The sequence below is a fragment of the Falco naumanni genome, chromosome 4 (assembly GCF_017639655.2).
Source record: "Falco naumanni isolate bFalNau1 chromosome 4, bFalNau1.pat, whole genome shotgun sequence".
Classification (NCBI taxonomy): Eukaryota; Metazoa; Chordata; class Aves; order Falconiformes; family Falconidae; genus Falco; species Falco naumanni.
The window spans coordinates 57627570-57649102 of record NC_054057.1 but is presented as its reverse complement, the minus strand read 5'-3'; the positions used below and the strand labels follow the sequence as shown (position 1 = coordinate 57649102).

Sequence of the window (21533 nt, the reverse complement as noted above, 5' to 3'; positions counted from 1 at the left end):
AGTTCTTAAGTGAGTGCAAATAAGTCTGTGACATTTCTATTTTAAATGCAGTATTAAAGACTAATAAGCTTTGTATGTGGTTTTATATGCTGTTTTTATTTTGAGTGCTGACATGGTTAGTGTAAGTAGGAAATTCTTTTAAAGAAAGAAAAACAGCATTGAAGATTTAGATATATTTAAATACTGTTACACTGTCAAGCTAGTGCTTTTTACCAGGAGAGCTGTGGTTTAGAAAAATGCAGGCTGGTTGAATTTGATCGAGTTACACTGAGCATCTTGTCTAGATCAGAAGTGATAAGTTCATTGGGGTGTGGAGTGGGCCTCTACATCAAAATTGTTGAAATTAAATGTCCAAGAATGAGAAAATGACCTGTTCAAGGAAGGAAGAGAAAGCCTGACAACATACTGCTTAAACTTCTCTGCTATTTAATTAAAGCTCTTTTTGCATTATTCTGCCTGCCAGGTTAGAATACTTTAAATTCTGTTGAGCTGCTGTTGAAATGGTCGCTTACTTATATCTGCTATCTCTTTTGTGTGTTTTATTAATTATTTATCACATCACAGGTGACCTCTGACTAAGACCCAATCAGGTCATGTATTGTGACTCTTCCCTTCAAAACTGGAAAAAGAAAAATTGTCCTATCATTTTAAATAGTTATCATTAGAAACTAGTATAAAATGGCTTGGATGTGCTTTCCTTCTGTCTTTACTGGTTAGTAGTGTTGTTACATGAAAACTGGTGATAAAGACTTCAGAGGAAGGAAAGGAACAGAGAAAGCTTCTGCTGGCTTCACAGGAATTCACTGTTTGTTTTATATTGCTTCTGGCATATTCTTTGAATTTGGTGTGACAAGCTAACTTCTCATTAGGAATCTTGATTTTTTAAAATGCTAACCTGTTGAAAAGGAGTGAAAGCAAGGAAGAGTATTTTATAAAGTAATTGAACACAGTTCTGAAATTTTGTTCAGAGTAATTGCATTATGTGATTTTCATATTATTATTATTATTATTATTTTGCTGTATTAGAAAAAATGAAATTAGTGCTTCATTTAAAATTTTACCAAACGATGTGACTTGGTTATGCTTGGCAAGTCAAGTGTCATGTCACCTCCTCATAGGATTGGAAGAAACACCAAACCAAGCATGATTTCGAATAAACAGGGTTTTTCAGCACTGACTTTTATTCCATTAGGAGGAAAAAAAGCCCAAAAACTTCTTTAAAGTATTGAGTTAATTTTAAAAACCTTTTACTCACAGAGCAGCTGCTTGTCCAAGTGTGACTCTAATACTGGTAATGAATGGTCTGTTCTGTCTCTAAAGTTTCAAGACAACGTTTTCCAATAATAACTTGTATTTACTGAAACTATTGTATATTTGGTTTTCTTAAAATGCAACAGCTTTTTAGTGCAGCATTAAGATGTATTCTAAGACATAATATCTGTTACAGTGGGTATATCAGCCTCTCTGCAGCTTGGATGCCGAGCCAGATGTGTCATTGGGAGCACACAGTGTTCAGCCTCACGGAATCCTTGCTAATTTTTTCCTGCCTCCTCAGCAGCAGGCAGCTCACCAACACCTTTCAGCCAGTTGCTTTTTTTAGGGGCTGGAGTGTTGGAAGAGGGAAGCGTCTTTTGTTTTCTTCTGAGTAAATTCAGATCTCCATTTCTGTTCTTCAATTAGCAACTTGACTCAAGTTGTCTATTTTCTGGGCATGCTTCTGGGTGTAAGGGGTGTGTTTTCTGGGTAAGTTTGCTACCTGAGTTTTGAAGTGTTTGCGGATACAGATTTCATCTGCAGACTTCAAGGAGGGATCCAGATAGAGAAAGGTGAGAAAAGCTAGATGTATACTAGTTCTTTCTTCCTTTTGCTTTCAGTCATGGTGGGTGAGGGAGCTCTGACAAGTCTGCCGGCAGCTTGCCATTTCACTTACAACCCACTTCCACTAGAGTCATCTTTACTTGTGTTTCACAGTTAGATCCAAATCGTGCAGATGGCTCATGTTCATTAAGACGAAGCATTCATGAGGAAAGGGGGTTTTATACTTGCTGGATTAGAGGAGAAAGTCTTGATCCACACTCAACAGGGAAGAAGACGGAATTAGAAGAAGGTTTATTCTGGGGGCAGCAGCTGCCCCTGCTGCTTTCCCTGTAACAAGAATGAAGCCAGAAAGGTCAAGTCCTTGAATTTCCACCTCACCCATCCTAACCACTCCAAAAGTTAGGTCTCCGTCTCCCCACTGCTTTTTGCAGCATAATGCTGTCATCTCCAAGGTGATGCTGGAAAGCTGTTTCAATGACGTGTTGTGATGTCTCCAGCACTTGTGCCTACTTCAGGGATCTCTGTTTATAACACAGTGCAGGAAAAAGCATCTTCTCTATACCATGTGAATGTGGCTTACCAAAGCGAGAAAAATGGCTTGTAGGGAGCACATTCTTGAGGTCAAAAGTTGTGTTGTCTTCATGCAGGAGACCTGTAGAAGCAGCCTGAGCGTGGACTCTTCGACGGGGAGGTTATTGGCTGTGGACTTTCTGAACAGATGTGGAAAGCAGTCTTACCCTGCAGTGTGGAGGAAGATAATTGAGATTAATGTCAGTAATAGTACTCTTTCTCTTAGCTGATCAGAGCAAGAAAATTCCTAGTGTTTGGTTCTGTTGGTCACCATCAGCATGCAGTATGACAGGTCTATTTAGAGATCAAAAAACCCCTCTGCACAGCTACGTTTGGCTCCTCTCTCTCTGCCAACTCATTCTGACCTCCTTTGCCTCCCAAAAACTCTTCTATATGAAGAGACAAAGCTTGGTATTCCAAGTCAACAAAAGAGTCAAATAGTAACTATATTATTGTTCCTAAAGAACTTACCGCAGTCTGAGATAACCTTTGTGTTAAAGAAATGAGTATGATAAATCTATTCTTTTGATCAGCTTCTTCTCTAAGGGGGTTATTCTTTAAAATGAAACAGCTTCTGATCTTTGAATACAGACTGTTCTGAAAAAAGCAAAATAGCGTAGCCTGTCATTTGATGCTCATTGATACCGTACATGACTGTAGACAGCATTAATGAATGGACACAGTACTGAAAATGTTGTGTGTCTTGCACTAAAATTACATAGCTAAGGGAAAAGGCAGAATTTACTGTTTCATCTGTATATATTGTGCCATAAAAAAACCCCCTGATTTCAGTGGCTGGAGCAATCAGTTCCTGGGTTATATTAGTAACACAGTGGGGAAATTTTGGCATTCTAGGAACCGCTTTGTCCTGTTACCAGTATCAGGAGCTTATGGAAAAACTTCAACAAATGCAGTCATCTGTCATCTATTTCAAACGATACCATTATGACCTATTTCCCTTCCTGTTCCAAGGCATGAGGAAATGAGACAGAACACTTTTTAAAGTTTCCCATAGCACACTTGTTTTTAAAAAGTATTTGCCTGTTCATGAACACTACGCTTTACCAGCAGACTCTTGCATTTATCTTCCTGCTTGTTTTTACAGTTGTCATCATTACCATTTTGATTTTTGCAGAGGTACTTTTAGGGTTCCTTTTAGGAAATTAGCTTGTTTTCCTTGTTTTTTGATTTGAGAAATTCTGCAAGAAAAGTAAAGGAAGTAGTAATGCAAGTCCTTTAGCAACTTAGGTTCTGGATTCCCATGAAAGTCAAGTTTAACAGTAATACCATGGGGTGCAGCTCTCTCTCAAGGAGACTGCCAAAATAGAAAGCAAGTTACACTGCAGTGAGTGCCTCTTGAAGCCTGTGGGAAAACCTGAAGTGATACAGCTGTATTTGTGTCCACAATTAAGATAATCTTGTACCGTAACTGTGGATATGCCTCTTCCTCTCATAGATTGTTTTCATCTGTTGACAGAAGAGAAGCTCCAGTTGAATTCTCTACCAGTCAATCCAAAAAATGCCTTTTAGAACTAAACAAAACATGGGTTCACAGTCTGTGTTCTGCCTGCGTAACCATATCCTTGATAACAGTTTGATCACAGGCCAGCTAATCCAGCTGGCACCTACTCAGATTCACTCCTTTCTGAAATGGCCTGTGAACTTTGGATGATGTTCCACTAATAGGACATTAACGTACTGAATTATATTTCTTTTCTTTTTGCCATTACCTTGAGGAAAATTTGGATTCTTACCAGGTCTGTGATGTCTTTCTTTTTATAGAAATCAGGTACTTTTTCCTAAAGCAAACTTCTTGATAGTTCATGGCAGTTGCTGCTCTCTAGCTGCTTCATCATCTTCTCTGGATTTTGGTCAAACTTCAGTAAAAAATTGTGCTGTTATAGCAATAAAAAAAGAGGACTTTGAGAATAGTATCAAATGACTTTTGTTTGTCAGTGATGTGTCAACACCATGTTAGACTCCCAAGCAAGTGAGCATTAGACTTTTTCAGCTGGAAGAGGATGTTTTGGTATTGAGAACAGCTCTTTCAGTAGATAGTCAATCTGCTGGTAAACAGAGCCTGTGTTGTCCAAGTCATCAAAGAATGAAATCATCTACCTAAGCATCATCTGTACGAGAAGGGACAGCTTCCTTTTTTTTTATGTGCTGTGCCCACAAGAAAACAAATACTTATTTTTGACAGATCAGAAGGTTTAGAAAATACAGTTCCTGCTTCCCAAAACCTCTTAAGTGTTTGAACTGGTGACCCAGTGACCAGCCTTTCTCCTTTGGAAGCTGTCTTTGTCTCCCAGTGTCAGGGCCCAGGATCAGAAGAAAAGGTCAAGTTGGCAGAGACTGTTTTGCCTTCTCCCGAGTACAATACAAAAGCGAGACCATGGGAAGAGCACTGATACTGTTGCCTCTTTCTGGGTGAAGAAAGTGGGGTTCCTTGGGTTAGTTTATCATCGTCATGTCCTCAGACTGTTTTGCTGTTGCCTGCATGGAAATGCCTTTTTTTCTGAGGCAGTTGTCTCAAGTGAACTTAACTTCAAGTGGGCTTCTGCCCTGCTACCGAGGTCTGGCTAAGCCTCTTGTTGCTGCAGTGAAAATAGACAAATATACCCATTAGTAGACCTTAAAGCTGAAAAAGTTACAGTAAATACAGGTACTTTCTTATTGTCATCTCTTATTAATCATAGCATGGGGTTTACCAGTCCAGTCTCCTAAAAATCATAAATGTTGATATACTAACAGATCATTTCAGTGACTAAAATGCAAGATCCTGTTTTTATTTATTTTTTTTTTACCCCGGTTTCTTGAACACTTTGACCTTTTAGTTTAAAATGTTTGAGTGCTACATTTACTGCTTCAGACCTTTGTTCTACCCTTTAAAAGCCATTACCCTTACAGTGATTTTTTTTTTTTCTTTTTCCCCAGGGTGACCAGATGCAGGTCATGCCTATACCAAGTGTATGTATTTTTATCCCTTTTTCTTTTAATAATTTTCATAACTTTTGCTTTGATTCATCTTATGTTGCAGTCTAACAGGTCTGTTTTGTGTTGCATGTTAACAAGAGGATTTTATGTTCTGTCTGTAACATTGTATACTCAGAGATGAATTGAACTGCACGTGTTGTACAGGGACCAAAAGAAGAGTTTGGGTTTTACATGGTTTTCATCTTGCATCTCAGTTAAATTCATTTCTGAATTTTTATTGTTTTGAAAGTGCTTGAAGTAGTCTGAAAGTTGAAGTTACTTACTTTAATTGACACAAAAGGTGACCCATCATCACTATGTGAGAGACAGTTACAGAAACCTTTTCCTCTAATTTTTCCCTGTATTCTAGTTGAAAAGAAGAGTTAGAAACTGCGTAATTTTTTTGAAACAAACCACTCTAGGTACACAAAGAGTACACTGACCATAACTGCATTACTGCACTCGTTTGAGGTGATGCTCTCCCTGTCAGCTGCTGGTTTTATGGGCCTTAATGTTTCTACTTAGCTTCCCTGGATATTCCCTTGGAATGCTGTTTGACATCTGAATTATTTTTCAAAACTAAATAATAGGGAGAAAAAAAAATATTCAAGCTGAAGAGTTTAGTCTTTCTTTTCATTGTTGTTGTTACACTTGGACTCTGTCTTAAAGGTCTTTTCCAACCCGAGTTATTCCATGATTTTTTTGGTTAAAAAGCTGCTCTTTTTTTTACTTATTTTTGTGTGTATGAGAACGTAGGCTTTTTAAAGCTGGAAATATTTTTTTTTTCAGCTCCTGTGCTGTTTATAATACTTCTTTATTGCAGAATTTTCCAGGAAATAGCCATGCTGATGTGTGGAGTTACTGACACAGCCCTCTTTCTTGAGATATTTGGTAGCCCCTAAAGACCCAAATATTCCCCAAGATACCGTTTTTTTCATCTTTGCCTTCTCATGTAGCCCAGCACTGTAAGACCTCCTGTAAGAACCCTGGCTGTGCTGCGGGGCAGTAGTGTCAGGAGATTACCCTAACTCTGCAGATCACTTCTCTCCTTCATCACGTTTTCCTGGATTTAAGAACTGCTAGAAATTACTCTTTATTGCTTACCTATTATTTCTAGTATGAAGTTAATTCTAATATGGCTCATGCATATGTTTGCGTGCATGTGATGTATATGTACACACATGTACATGCATGTAACTTGTTTATATGAAAGTCTGCAAATAGAAAACTTCGTATGTATGAAAATACTGATTTCTAAATTACTTCTCCTTTTACATACCTGCCAGATTCCATTTGGTAACTGTAGTTACTCTGCTAGTAGTTATTTGAATATGAAATATGTTCTGGCTGTGCTCTGAGCTGAAATAAAATTTTGACTAAAAGTGAGCATAGGTATTAATCAGAATTCAAACAAAACAAAATTTTGAAACAACAAATGAGTACAGTTTTGTCAGGTACAAACATGAAATTGAGATACTTTACTAGAACACTGTCTTTGCGATGTTAAAGCAGTGCTCTGTTAGATTTGGGTAGTGGTAGGCAATTGAGTGATTCAAGAAGGGGGCTTTTTCCTTTTTCCCAGCTGTAATTGTGCTGACCTGTATTCCCAGCACTTTAAGTCAGTAAAATTAGCATATCTTTGCAGTCATGGCGTGCAGTTCACAGTGAGCAGGTGACTTTAAACACACTCATTCCACTTCTCCGATGCCATCTGATGCCTTCTTCCAGCAGGACATGCAAGTGTTGTCAAGCGACCATCAACCACAGGCAGTTGTGTCGCATTTACTATCGGAGTACGAGCACTTCTGGCTGTCAAACAGAAGCCAGCTAGCATTAGGACATAATAGTCTAAATAAAGACAGAAGCAAGCCGCCTATGGAGAGAGTGGTAGGAACGAAGATACGTTATATTATAAAAAATCCTAAAATGGAAGCAGTCCTCTTTGTCAGTCTTGCAAGGGTTGTTTGTCCTCAGCACAGCACTGGAGCCCAGAGGTTCACTGCAAAACAGCATTTAACTGTGTGTTTAAGACCCGTTAAGGCAGAAATTCTTGATGCTCTGCTACATGGATGAGAAGTGGGCTGTTGGAACTGTACATATTGTACATACCAGGAAGAAAATCTTCTAAACAGCTCAATCACAATTAAGTTGGGCATTTACTTTTTATAGGGCTCATTGCAAATGGAATCAAGTGTTTAGAGAATTCCTTAGTGACTCTGAAAAGAGTGGTGCCCGCTTCCCACTCATTAAACATTAAAGCTGAAGCCTCCAGTTAAAATACAAGGTTTTCTGGAGCTTTATCATGCATGTATGAAATGTGTCAGTCAGCTGAAGTCACCTGTTTGAAAACTTCCATTGCTTTACGTACATATGTGCAAATCAGTGAAGTGTATCTTCTGTTCAGTCAGATTTTTCCTGTATTAATTGCACTTTATTTAAAAACTTGAAGTAATAGGTATTTTCTCTTGGCTATTGATAGAGATAACTACTAAGCAAGAAATATTCCAACTTCAAGTTAGGTTCTTTAGAAAACAGAAACACTGTGACTTTGGATTTTTTTAAAGATGAACTTTAACGGTTCCCAGATAAAGCATAGATTAAACAGCAGCATAATTAATTTTTTCTGATGTTGCAAAATTACTTAGTTTTAGGGCTGAAATAAACACACACAAAATTAGGAAAAACAGATGACAGATTATGATGGACCTGACAAAAACATATTAAGTGTAGCTCAGAATGCCTGTGATTTCATGGATTTTTCTCAGCTTTGTTTGGAGAGGAGTACGGTAGAGAAATCAAAGTAGACCCATAGCAACTTCAGCAGTTGTTCTTACTCTTTTGAATAAAAAGGTAGATGTAAATACAAAGCCATGTTAATGCACCTTCTTAAATGAGTTGGAACATTTCTTTTGTTCAATTTAAAATCCTGGTGTTAAGGAGCAGTACCAAAATTAGTCCTCAGAGTCCCTGCAGAAGTTAAATCTTAGCACTGAGATACTGGTTTTTCGCTTATCCTCACATACTTTTAAACAATTTCTTGTTACAATTTTTTCTAGAAAAAATTCTGTGAACTGCCTGTTTCAGAACTGGAGCTAGCATCTTTTGGCAACTGTGTTTTAAGTGGGAATAATTTATCTTCTATAAGAGTATTTCTGTGTGTAACTGCTGGGAGAAGCTGTTAGCTACGTAGACTGCAACCAAACGTGAATTGAAGGGAACATGAACAGCAAATTAATGTGCTACGCTTAGGCTAGACAACATTTCAAGTATACGAAGAAAGGGCTTATTAATTCTGATACTTGACTCTGTGGGAAATACGGGCCTACAGGGAAGAAAAGTTATGATTGTTTTATACAGTAATTTTCTGAAAGGTTTGTGTTGACCAGCTGTTTATGCTTCAACCAAAAGTCCTGTTTTCTTGCCACCACCACCCCCTTTTTTTTTTTTTTTTCTTAGGGAATATACTATTTCCACGGGACTGAAGCAGTGCAGCAGTCGTTTCACTACAAGGTCTGTTAAGCTGATCAGCCATGAGACCTGGCTGGAATGTATAAATTCCAAACAGTGACTAGTTTAAAAGCTTTAACTTGTATACAATTTATGTCTTGTTGGAATTGAAGACCAAGCTAGGACTTACAGTACTGAGATACCACATGTTATTTTTCTGCTGAGTTCTGTGGAAGTCTGCATTCTTTCAGAGAGTATTACATAGTAAATATGGGTTGCTGATAGCGACAATTAAATACTCTTAATCATCTTAGATATCTTTGAAGCTACTGTGTTTAAAAAAAGAAATTATCAAAGATCCATAACTATTTGCTATTAACTATGGTGGGAATCTGGTAATTAGAATTCTGCTTGGATATGTCTCCATTAGTGAGGAAATTAAAATACAATATTGAGTAATGCGTGTTTCTGCCTAAAAGCTTTGCTACTCTTGGCATGTGGAATTTGCTTTAGATCGAAAAGCTTGAACAGCAAAACAAATGGATTGACCCTATGTACAAATCCTTTAAGTTCCTAAAGCCTCAAAAATGTCATCCTTGCTCCAAAGCCCTACACAAGATGTTTAGCAGTCTTGCAACTTAGTAGTGCCTTCAGCTTCAGAGTACCTTCCTTATCCCTGTTAGATTATCAGGGGGCAAATGTGTTTTCAGAGTTGAGGCAACAGATACATGGGGTTTGAAATGGAAAATTTATTTATTCTTATCTTCACGTGTGCAAACTGTTGACTAGGTGTCTTTGAAAACAGGATCGGATTGAATTCAAGAAGCGAAAGCGTGTAGGAAGGTTGGTGTGTAGTAGTGGGAGAGTGTCGCCAGGAAAAACCTTGAGGTGTAGTCTTGGTAGATCGTTAGGTCAATAATTACACGTTGTCTCTTAAGGCATTAGTGAAAAGGGAGAGAGACTAGCAGTAACCAGCATGTGTGTGCAGGTGCCGCAGGTAAGCCTTTTCTTCTCCCGGGTGCTGCTTTTGAGAAAGCAAACAAAGCTGCAGGTGGGTGAAGAAGATGGGCACAGGCAGTCTCTTGCCATGCAGTCAAGGAATTCAGGTTCTCAGAGTTGAAGGTTCTCACATTTTGTAGCCCTTGGTGTATGTCCATCCTTTTCTTGGCGACAGGCATACTAGTTTCCAGATAAAAAACAAAGATATTTGTGATAAGACAGTGCTTGTATTTTTCATACTCATATTTGTATATGAACGAATCTCTATTTCCATATAAAAAGATACCCATAGATATTTTCAGTGTGAAAAAGAATTCACGTAGCAGAAGAAATTGCTGTCTTTGGACTGCTTTTTCAGATTAACTTGGTCAAAAATTTGAACTAAATACTAAGTCTTAAGAGTACAAAAATTAACTGAACTTTTGTTTAAAACAAGAAGTACACTTACATTTTCTTGGGACGTTCCTTCCTTTTTCTGTTCTTCAAAGACAAATCAGTATCAGAACATGGGTTTTAAAGATGATTGTCTTAAATGGGTTTGGGGCTTTTTTTCAGTAACCTTTTAGTAGTCTATTTAAGTTGCAATTCTGGATCCTTCTTACATGAAAAATTGAGATGGGGTGCCTAAATACCTTTTAGGTTTTGAAATAGAAGTGAGAAACCAAAATTCTGTAGATCTGATCTTAGTTGCAAACAAGCAGTGGTGGAGCTCAAGCAGTTGTTGAAGTAATGTATACATGGGACTGTCTATAACCTTGAAAGGGTGTCCTATAAATTTCAGCCTAAGTTACTGTGACAGATGGATACTTTACAGGCATTAAGCAGAAGTTGTTGGGGTTTTTTTTGAAGGTCATTGTTAGATGTGTGCTGAGAGAAAATGCATAGAGGCAAGGGGGTTGTAAGCAAGGCAGCTTCCATTTTGCTAGCTGAAGAAACAAACTGTTGTTGATCTTACTTGTAAGAAAATAAATCAGTTTCAGTAAGCACTCCTAAAAATCCCCAATAACTTACACCTCAGCTAAAGGCACTTTAAGTCCAGAATCTCATTTGTTAGTTACTTCATTTAAACAAGAACTTGGTAGGCATCATTGGCCAGTGCCTAACAACTGAAGATGACTGAAATCGATCAGTGGTTAATAAACTGTACTTGCTGCTAAAGCAAGTGTTCGCAGGGTGTCAAACTCATCTGTCACCCGCTGTCTGCAAAGGGGTGGCCTCAGATCTCTGCAGCCACCTCTACGAAAGGCTGTTGAAAAGAACAAAAACCATGATAGATGCATCCTTACCAGAGCAACATTGTCTGAACAGATAAAAAGTCAGCAAAAAAAATTAGCATTCTGTATCCAATTCTTAATTAATTTAATATCCTCTCAGTCTTGAGCTTCTCCCTATTGATACTTTTCTATAAAGCTGGTCCTTTTCCTTCATCAAAAAGAAAAACCTCTTTAAGTGAGTGTTTCAGCTCTAAGTGGAAGCATTCTCTCCCATTCCTGTTATTTCAGGAAGCATCCAGTACCAAAGTGTAAAATAACATAACTGTATCGCAAACTGGTATGTTAAAGTGGGGAGTGAGCGATCTGAAGACTACATGACTGTCTGCATTGCTTTCAGAAAAATTGTCAATTCATGTAATTGGTACCATTTTTTAGTAAGGGCAGCGTGCTGTAGAAGAGTCTGGTTTAGGTTCTTTACCGCAGTTTTAATACCTTGATTGGGAACGTAACCATATGAAAGCTCTTGGTCAGCACCCTCACAAGTGGTAAAACTGAGAGTAGAGACATGCCCTGGAAGATAAAACTACTAATGCTGTCCTACTCCAGGACTGATTTCTCCACTGTAGTGTCTCTCACGACGAACAGAAATCATTTATATAAATGTCCATCAGTGTGATATGGCTGGAAATGGCTTTGACTGTGAATAGCCTAACAAACAGGATAGCAACTAAACCTCAGGTGTTAGGAAGAGGGCCACTGGAAAAAGATACCATTCTATCAAATGTCCTGTTTTTCTCGGTTTTTTAGTTAGTGATGGTGTTTTGCCATTTTCATTTCCAATGCTTTGGAGATCATTCTAAGTCAGTTTCTCATTAAAAAAAAAAAAAAAAAAAAAAAAAGGAAAAAAGTCTATATGGCTATTGCGTGAGCCATTGATTTCCATACATGTACTTGCAATGAGCCCAGAAAAACATTCAACTTCGAGTCATGTATTTCAGTTCCCAGTGATTACTAGAATAGTGATGTTGGCAGAAGAGTGCCTCTTCAATAGAGGTTTTACTTTTTTTTGTTGTCTTCCTCTTTTCTTTTTGTTTTTAGCCACCAGCTAAATACCTCCTGCCAGAACTGACAGCATCAGACTATGGGAAGAAGTGTGTGGTCATTGATTTAGATGAAACTTTAGTGCACAGTTCATTTAAGGTAAGTAAATTCAAAAGCAATTTATTGCAACTTGAATCTGTCAGTGAATGTTGTAGGAACTGTTAAGCGTCTTAACACATTAACTGGTCTTACAGGCTCTCCCAGGAAGCCTGGTAGTTCCCATTGTTACCCCTATGATTATTCATCCGATTTTAGCTGTAAGGGGGGTAACACAGACATTGCTGATTTTTTGATTCTGAGAAAGTCACACTGACTGCAACAAGGCCTGGGGTAGTTACTGACTTTATGGCTTCAAATGGCAACTATTCCAACAGAGACCTGTATTTTAACAGGTATAAAACTTGTTGCTCTGAAAATAAGTTTCGTTTTTGATGTTTACATGATGCCATAGTTAGTCCAGGAGAGTGGAAACACAGTACAGCTTTATGCTAGGTAGGCATACCTTAAACCAGTTGATTTGGGGCACCAGTGATTGTTGTGCTGTGTTGCTGGAGAAGATTGCTTTCTGTATCTAGCTGCCGTCCCAATCGCAGTAAGTGTTTTTAAGTAATTAACTTTCACAACAGTAAAGCAAATAGTGTTAGCTATAGCTGATGAGTCAGTCATCTTCTAGAAGCAGCTTCTATAACCCCTCAAATTTCAGTGTGTGATGGAAGTAGTGGTATTTTTCTATTGTTTAAGTAGGGCTAAAATTACAATAGGAGAATTCAAAAATACCTAAATTGGCTCAGAGTACTGTTAGTATTTCTCATCAGTGTCAGTATATAGTTTTGTACTTCGATTGGAGAATTTATAAGAATTAATAGTATGTTTCCTTACTAGTAGCAAACTAGAATTACCAACTTCATAGTCTTCTAGTTTTGGTTGCGCTCCATTTTTCACTGCTAGCATAAACTCAGCATTTTAATCCTGCAATATTTAGTTGCCAGCATTTAAATACGCAAACCATGATTCATGTTGTGGTTAGATTTTGGCAACAGCCTGTCTTTGTTGACTTAAAGAAGACCTTATATGGAGATACTAGAACAAACATTCCTGTGCCTCAAACTGAAACGAAGAGATTACTCTCTTTATTGTGCCAAATGGTATGTAACAGTTTGTGGTGGCATGCAGGAACCTCTTAACCTCACTGCCAGATCCTTGTCTTCTGTACCCAGACTGAACTTGCAGTAGAGAATTTTCCACAGAGGTCAGAAACACAGCTGGGTTGGGAAGGGAGGGACCATGGCTCCCCAGTTATATGAGAGCCAAAAGCAGGAAGGGAAAGCTGAATTTAAAAGTCTGAATTTACATAAAAATAATGAAGTCTAGTGTTATCTGAAATGTAAAAATAAGTTTGCTTTCTGAGTGCTGTGGGTAACTGCTGTGATTTTTCTGGTTTTTGAAACAAAATGAGATTCAGTTTAGGTGGTTATTTTCTTTTAACCGTTTTTAAAAAAATATGTGTTTAATGGTTGACATAGTGTAAATCCTTTCTTTTGGGATTGAGGTTTGCCTTTATTGCAGAGTGCTTTTTTAGTGGGCTCATTTTAATCATCCCATTATTCAAATGATATTTAATGGGCATTTAAATGATGTTAAGTAGATACTTAAGAAAAATCAAAAGATTATTCTGTTTAATCTTGAACACTTGAATAATGTTTTGTGTTAGGAAAAGAAAACCGGTCCTTTTCTGTGTGAAGTAAATTAGGCAAATGCTGGAGTTTCTGCAGTGTTATGGCTACATGGCTTTATCTTGATGTGAAGTCCTATGGTGGGAGTCTGTAGGAGAAAAGCAAGTGTTGGAGGAAATGGCTTTAGCTGTTCAGTGGCAAGCACTGTCCAGTGGTGCTGTTTGGATTTTGTTTCATAAAGGGAAAAAAAATCAGCTTAAGTAAGACCATTTGTGGTCATCAGAAATAACAAAGGATTTCCAGAAGAGCAGTAAGTTTAACGCCTATATGCACACTGCTCTGCCTGAATAATCAGCTTACTTTTGCAGTTTCTTTCAGTTGGGGTTCCCCCCGCCACCCCCAACTAAAACGTGTCTGCTCAACCCAGGCAGGTCCTCACTTAAAAGCTGTAAAACCATACATGAATTTGTGATTTTTTAGTACAATAGGGTTTATTTAAAACACATGATATTTTAGAATTCGTAATTCTGTTATGAAATAGGCTTCATATTTCAAATGCAGATAATTTTTTTTAACACAGCCAGAGAGGCAGAATATTTAAAGTGCTTTTTTATGAAAGCAGCAACATCTGAAGGAGGGTAATTCTTGTCTTTTTATGCCCCTGCATATTTGTGAATCTTCAAGGAGGTACTAGTCTTTCATCTTAAGTGCATATTAAAGGAATAAAGTTTGGGGTGCTTTGGCAAGAGTAAAAAAGGAATAGATAGACAGTATAGTTATCATTCCCATCATAAAACAATAATAGAAGAAAAATCGTAAATTACTAAATCAAGGAGATGCAAACATGGTTTTGTATAAAATGAATTAAACCACATGCAAGTCTGGAATGTAATCGTATTCAAAACTGGCTGTGAAACACTTTTACAACATTTAAAACACTGAAGCTTTTTATTAAATAGAAACAGTTCTAACTGAAGTAAAAATTTTCCATGGAAATACATTGTTGTCTTTCACGCTCTGTCTCTGTGCTTCCCACTCAAGGCATGTACATGCTTCAGGTGTGCAACACCAGAAACCTTTATCCAGCAAATTCTTGCAGACTTTTCTCTCCTGTCTTCCCGTCAAGAGGAACACAGAACCACAGTCCATGCTCCCTTCCTTACCACTTGTGCCAACAAGAAAGCTACATAGTACCTGAAGTAGAAGTGGGAGAAGCAAATAGTGTAGTTAAGAGTAGTTTGGTTAGTGTTACAAAGTCTAAGGGCAAGTTTTATTTGTTAGCAAAAACTAAGTTGTCTAAACGGAATGTGGTTTTCTCTGACATCTGGTTGGCGTTGCTCCTGTTACAAAAGTTTAGTAATAGCTGTAGTTTTACCAGTGGGCTTCAAAACCTTAGCAACTTGCAGTGACCTATTCTTTTTCTGCTGCTACAGAATATTTATCTTGCTTAAGGGAGTCATGCATATATAAATTCTTCAAGTGTGTGCAAGTCTCTTCAAAGTATGCACAGAGCTGGCACCCACTTGAAAACTGGTGGCTGGGTCTTATTGACAGTTCGTTTGGGTTTCTTAAGGTGAAGCTTTAGAACATTTTTGTGTACCTGTTCTGTGGCTATTAAAGGTGCTGCAGAGTATCTCCTCTGTCTGAGGGGCTTCAAGCAGGTAATGAATGGGAGCCTCCCCTCCATCTTTTTCAGAAGCAGAAAGGGGAATATATCTTGGAAATTGCTTCATGTCAGCTAAACCCAAAAATAACTAGATTTTATCTGTGGGGGTATTTGAGGAATTCTTTAGATCATACTAGTGGTCATCGACAAGATGGAGTTTTCCAACATCAGCTGCTCTGGAGGTTTGGTTGCCTTTACTGGTTGGTCAGGATGAGTAGATTCAGTGTAGCTTCTCATTTGCCCTCTGACACAGCACTTGCAGATGTCAGATCAAACCATCTTTCTTATTACTTTGCTGCTGAGAGAGGGTGTTGCCCTTCTTATAAATTCTTACAGTCATTTTGCTCTCCTCCCAGGAGGCTCGTTTGACGCTGGAATTGGAATCTCATCTTTTCCAGGGAATGGGGTCAAAGTGGTGCTGTCAGTTTAATACTGCAAGATTCTTTTTTCCTACCATTTTTCATAGAGCATAGGCTCACCAGTTTGTGACCTGCTTCTCAAGGCTCCTTACGTTGGCTGTTTCTCTGCTTTCTTGGCACCCCCTTTCCCCCCACAATGGGTTTGAAGGCTGTTTCTAGTCTCACAGATTGTTCAGAGGCACCTCCTTAGTGTGGTACTTGAGATCAGCCTGTTAGCTCATCCTGAAAACCAGGTGGGAAAGTCTGTACGAGTTTAATAGAGCTGAGTGCAGAGGTTTTCCAGCCTTAGCTTAGTAATGCCTTACCAGTTACCAGCCAGACTACTCCCAGCCTTCGTTTTAGGCTGTTACCGGTGAAGCGTATTGTCTGTCAATCAGTCACGTTAAAACTCTATTTGGCAGCTCTGAGTCTCAGCCATTTCCAAGCTGCAGACCATGGAACGAGTTACAAACTACAGCCAGGGATGTTTACGTGATCTTTTTTTTATCGCGGACATAACGCGTGAGCCATACTAGAGGGTTCTGCCAAATTTGATGTCCATTGAACAGTCAGCAGTGTGTTCCCCCACCACCGCTGCTGTGTAGCCAAGATTAGATTGTGTACTCTTAAACTGTCGGCAAGGACACTTTTCTGTTGGTCAAGTAAAATTACTTTGGAAAGCAGATTTTCATGGTAAGTCTTAAGAAATAAGTTGTAATCAGCAGGCTAGAAAAATGGATTCAAGACCTTGCTCAGAGTGTGCCTGCACTTCCCTTTTGAATTAAGTTTTACATGATTAATTTGATACAGCATGTTCTTGAAGCATCGCATCCTGAGAATCATTTAACTATATGACTTCAGTCGTGTTGCAGCTTGTTGCAGTTCCTGATTCAAATATAACTGTTTGGTATTACTTTTACCACTATCTTTATTTTTAATTAATTACTGATTGATGACCCAGAGTAGAATACGCGAAGCACATAGCTGAATTTCTTTGTCATCCACACAGACTTGAGGAAAGAGTTATCCAAATAGATTTTTTTCCTGGCAAACACTGTCAGTGCTAGTGGGGGTTATTCAAGCAGTAATGGATATTACATTGTACAAACCTTAAAAATACAAGAGAAGAGGGAAGTGCAGTGTCTGGTGAATACAGCTGTGTAAGGCTTCTGACTTACGTGTGTGTAAAGGGTGCGCACACAGAGTGGATCTGTGTAGTCAATAATGCTTATTAACTTGTTCCTGAGAAGTAAGTGCTCGTCTCTTTTATGCCTCTGAATTCTCCCTTCTAATGATCTTATTTTTAATGTCGATTTATTTCCTTGTCACTCTTCCTAGCCAATTAGCAATGCTGATTTCATCGTTCCTGTTGAAATTGATGGAACAATACATCAGGTAAGTGCTGCTGTTCTAGTGATGGAGCTGTCCCAGAGTGCTATCATTCTCCATTTGCTGCTTTACATTCAATAGCATGTCCTTTTACAAAATACAAAAGCTGTGTGTACTGGAATGTATCATCCAGAGAGGTGTCCCTGTCTGATCAGATATGTAGTTTCTAACTACTAAGTCTCAGTTTTAACTTTTTCAGTTCTCCAGAATATGTCTCTCAGGACTTCAATACTTCACTCTCAATTTTAAAACATTTTCAAATGGGAAATACACTAGGGATGAGTTTTCAAACATTGCTAGGCCCAGAAAAAAATACTTGAATACTGCATTTCACATTCTGTCCACAGATAAACAGGACAGAAGTTGGTTTTAGTGTCTGTTTGGTAGTTCATATGGACAAAGCTTTATTAAAATATTAAGGAAAAACAGACATTTCTTCAGCTTCTGTAGCAATCTGTGTTTAAGTTCTGTCCCCATTTCTTTCTTTAAGTTATTTAAGTTCCTCTGATAAGGCTTTTTATATACTTCAGCATCTTTAAAAGGTCCAGACAAAATTGACGAGGAGACTAATTTTTATGTCTTATTCTGTAAGAACTTCACTTAAGACTCTGAAATGGTTTTCAGTAAATGCAAAATACCCATAATCTGAAAATCAATCCCCTTCATGTATCTTGGTGCCTTAGCTTTAGTGTCTTTAATCAGTAGTCATCTCAGAAAGCACTGAATGAGAGAAATTACAGCGCCATAAATTTTCCTCTTCAGGCAGACATTAAAGTTCTTGCTGGAGATGGGTTATACAGGCTAATGTGAAGTTGATACATGAATCTTGCAATTTGTTTGAAACGGCTTCTGTTGGTTGTTATCGGTTAAAGATAATGCAGTTACTGAGTTGCAGATCTTCCCTGGCTGTGATTTAATGGAGATTTTAAATACTTTAATTTCTGAAATGTTGTGTTTTATGTGAATTATTTTCACTTGGACAAATAGGTTCGTATTTTGATCTTAGAACAATTGATAGGTCACAGTGTTAATTTCCTATTATGAAAACAGTCTGTGTAATTGTCACTCTTTAAATGATATACTAAATATCAGTCAGTGGATTGAAATGTGTTTTAAAGTGATAGTTGCTTTGACAGTTTTTCAACTGTGCCTGTTTTATGTAGAAAAATTCGATACCTAGGGTACTTAAACCTGTAATGTTCACCAGCACTGAATGCTTAAAACATGTAAGTGATGGTTTGGGAGGTTTGTATTGTGGTATAGTTGGTCCTCATTTGACCTGGGCTTTAGTTGTGTTTGGTGCTGTAATGTGGACTTTTTCTCTCCTAAAACTTTCTAGATCACTTTCAAGAGGGGACCTAACAGTTTTGAATTGTGTAGGATTGTCATCACTTAGCTTGTCAAGATGGTATATTTACATTTTGAAACAAAACCCAATAAAAGACTGGCTGGGCTTAACAGTCAAGCATTTCAAAAACATGTCGCTTTTCCACTCCCTGCTGCAAACTTTCAGGTTCTTCATCAAGCATAATGCAGTTAGGTACTTGAGATGACTGCATATGGGAGACAACAAAAGAAAACAAAACACCTGGTCAAAGGGAGTGGATCTGTGCATACCCTAAATGTGAACAGGAGGAAGGATGCTCTTAACGGAGAAGGTCAAGTGAAGTTAGTCTGACTGCTCTGCTGGAGACTTCCTTCGTCTTTCCAGGAAATTGCTTAATCTCTTTGTATTTCAAGTTCTTAATCTCTAAAATAGGTAAATATCTCAGTTGCATCAGGGCGGTAGAAGTAAAGTTAATTGTGAGGACTTTGCAATCCTTGAAATAAAGGTAATTTATATAGTATTTATGCAGAACAGGCAGTCTTGGGTTCCCATGTTTGTAATTCCTCTGCAGGCAAAGTAGTGTACTGCTAGCCAGCAGTCTTTTAAAAAAAACTGTAATAACCTAAAGGGCAAAAGTGGCTGTTCTGGCTTAGTCTCATGTGCATCAACACAGGCTGTAGAGCTTCGACAACCAGTTCCCGCTTCAAACCTGATTTTTTTGTATTCACTTAGAGCATAAGCGAACAGCTATCAACAGGTTTTCTTGTCTGTCAGAATTTGTCATCTGTATAATGCTTGTCCGTTTTCTTAAGCAGTTTATATACTAATCATTGGCATTGGGAAATACAGCCGCATTTTTAAAACGTCATGGGATATGTGAAAGCATATGTTGTGGAACCATATTGTCCGTGGTGCATATCCCTACCTGCTTTACCAGTAAGCCTAGTATCTTGGTAAGCAGGAGATTGTCTGAGAGAGTATTGTTGTACTTGAACTCTGCCTTAGACAGAACCCCATGGAAATCAAGTGGAGAACACCCATTTCAGAAGTGCCCATTCAGAAGGAAATCTGAAATTATACGAGATGCTTCAGATCTCATATACCAAAAATACAAGTTGTGGCAAATTCAGTATGCTTGAAAGAGTTTTGAGACTGACTTACCGAGCAAGTTTTGTTCATGGTAAATGTAATTTTTTGTTGTGCAACAGAGGTATTCAAAGAAGATTGCCTTTGGTTCGGGTTTTTATTTTCACTTACGGAACTTATAATCCAAAGGCCAGAGAGATTCTTGTTCTTCTATAGGGAAGACAATTTAAATCATAATCTTGATGGGTGCTTGGGTAAACCAGCTTCCCTAGATTAAAAAATAGCTTTTCTGAACACCTCTTTTCCCTCTCCCATCTTTCTTTCTCTAGCTTCATTTACCTTGTCTTTAGAAAGGATTGGTCATTTTATTTTACAAGAAAATAACTCCTGTGTTGGAGGTCCCTCTCATGCTGTTATGGGTCTTTAGATGCCTGCAGAGACTCAGCCCATCCACCCATTTACAGGGCAGATGAAGTTACAGGAGGTGAATCCCACACTTTCTGTTGGAAACAATGGCATAGATACAAAAGCACAGTTCTAATGCAAGCTGGTGGTTTTCTGGCCAATTCTCTCATTTCTCTTTAATTCTCTGAATAAAAGGAAGTCAGAGCTGGTCCCCTGCTCTACTGAATTATAGGTGAGAAACTTTGGGAAGTCCAGTTAAATGTGTTGCAACTGAGAGTGCCCTTTAGAGGAAGTTACTGAGGGTGAAAGTAGTGGCTGGAGAAAGATGTTCAACCTGTTTTGTACCCTTGACGTAACTTCTGCAAGAACATGTCCTCTCTTTTGGAGCATGCTTCCCACGTAACAAGTGCAGGGCAATCACAATCCCCAGATTAGAAACTGTGCGTCAAGTATAGATAGCTTTAATCGCCCATGAGCGAAGATCTGTAGGGTATGGTGCTCCTTCTTCTTTTATCCAAATTGATTTGCAATGCCTTTGTGCCTTGCTGTCACTGTCAAAGAGTAAAGAGCCAGGTAGAGTTGGATTTGGTGTTGCTTGGAATTTCGTTCTTGAATGTAATTTATTAGGTGAGTAAAACCAGTTTTTAAGTGTTTGTGTATGTTCTTCTAATTCAATTAGCAATTGCTTGGGTTTAATTGTTGAAAGCTGAAGAAATGTTTCCATGCATACCTTGAATGTAACGTACAAAATGTTTTTTATTGGTGAGGGGAAATGCTGTTTGAATAATAAACTTCCTTTCTGTGAAGTACAAAATGTATTGATTTTCTTACAGAAGGCTGTGGCCTGGTTCAAGTAATCCAGGATAGGCTGTATCCATTCTAGCTGGCCTATTCTTGGTTACTTGCACTGGGAGGCAACCACAACTGCGTGAACCAGAAAGACGAGCCTCAAGGACACACGGTAATTTCTGCTTGCTGTTAAGAAGATGCACCTAGTCCACAAAACAGGACGTTACAGGAGCTTGAATTTGTCACAGGCAGAATTCTTTGTCATTACTTGAAGATTTAGTTATTGTAAAGCTTGTTTTGAAAGGCAGTTCTTTGTGACCTGTTCAATTGATTACAGTTGAGCTGGGTTTCTCTTTTGGTTTACAAATACTGAGTCTTTTTAAGACTGCTTTGAGGTATTGAAAATGTATGTGGAAATACCAAATGCTCGAAAACAATTAAAGATCATTGGTTGGGTTCTGCCATTAGCAGCTTAAGTACAGACTCCTGTGAAAACAGGCCTACTGCCTGATATGTGCCTTAACATTTTAAGAGTAGGGTTCATTTTAAACTTAAAAAAAAAAAAAAGGAAAAAAGAGAAAAAAAGACTGTATTCCTCTGAATTCTTACTGATAAGGAAGAAATTAGTGAGCATACGATACATGAAAACTGGAGGGGGGTTTTGTTCTTTAATGC

General features: G+C 38.2%; 1 protein-coding gene across 5 annotated transcripts in view; it reads left to right on the top strand.

Annotated features, from left to right (window-relative positions):
• The window catches only part of CTDSPL (CTD small phosphatase like), an 84535-nt gene that overhangs the window by 49718 nt on the left and 13284 nt on the right, over nt 1-21533 (top strand). For 2 of the 5 annotated variants that reach the window (XM_040591999.1, XM_040592001.1), the window contains exons 3-6: nt 5326-5358; nt 8821-8874; nt 12123-12224; nt 17201-17257. In XM_040591999.1, the coding sequence (XP_040447933.1) occupies nt 5326-5358; nt 8821-8874; nt 12123-12224; nt 17201-17257 (246 nt within the window). The remainder of the gene's footprint in view (nt 1-5325; nt 5359-8820; nt 8875-12122; nt 12225-17200; nt 17258-21533) is intronic. The other 3 variants (XM_040592000.1, XM_040592003.1, XM_040592002.1) reach the window with 2 other exon arrangements.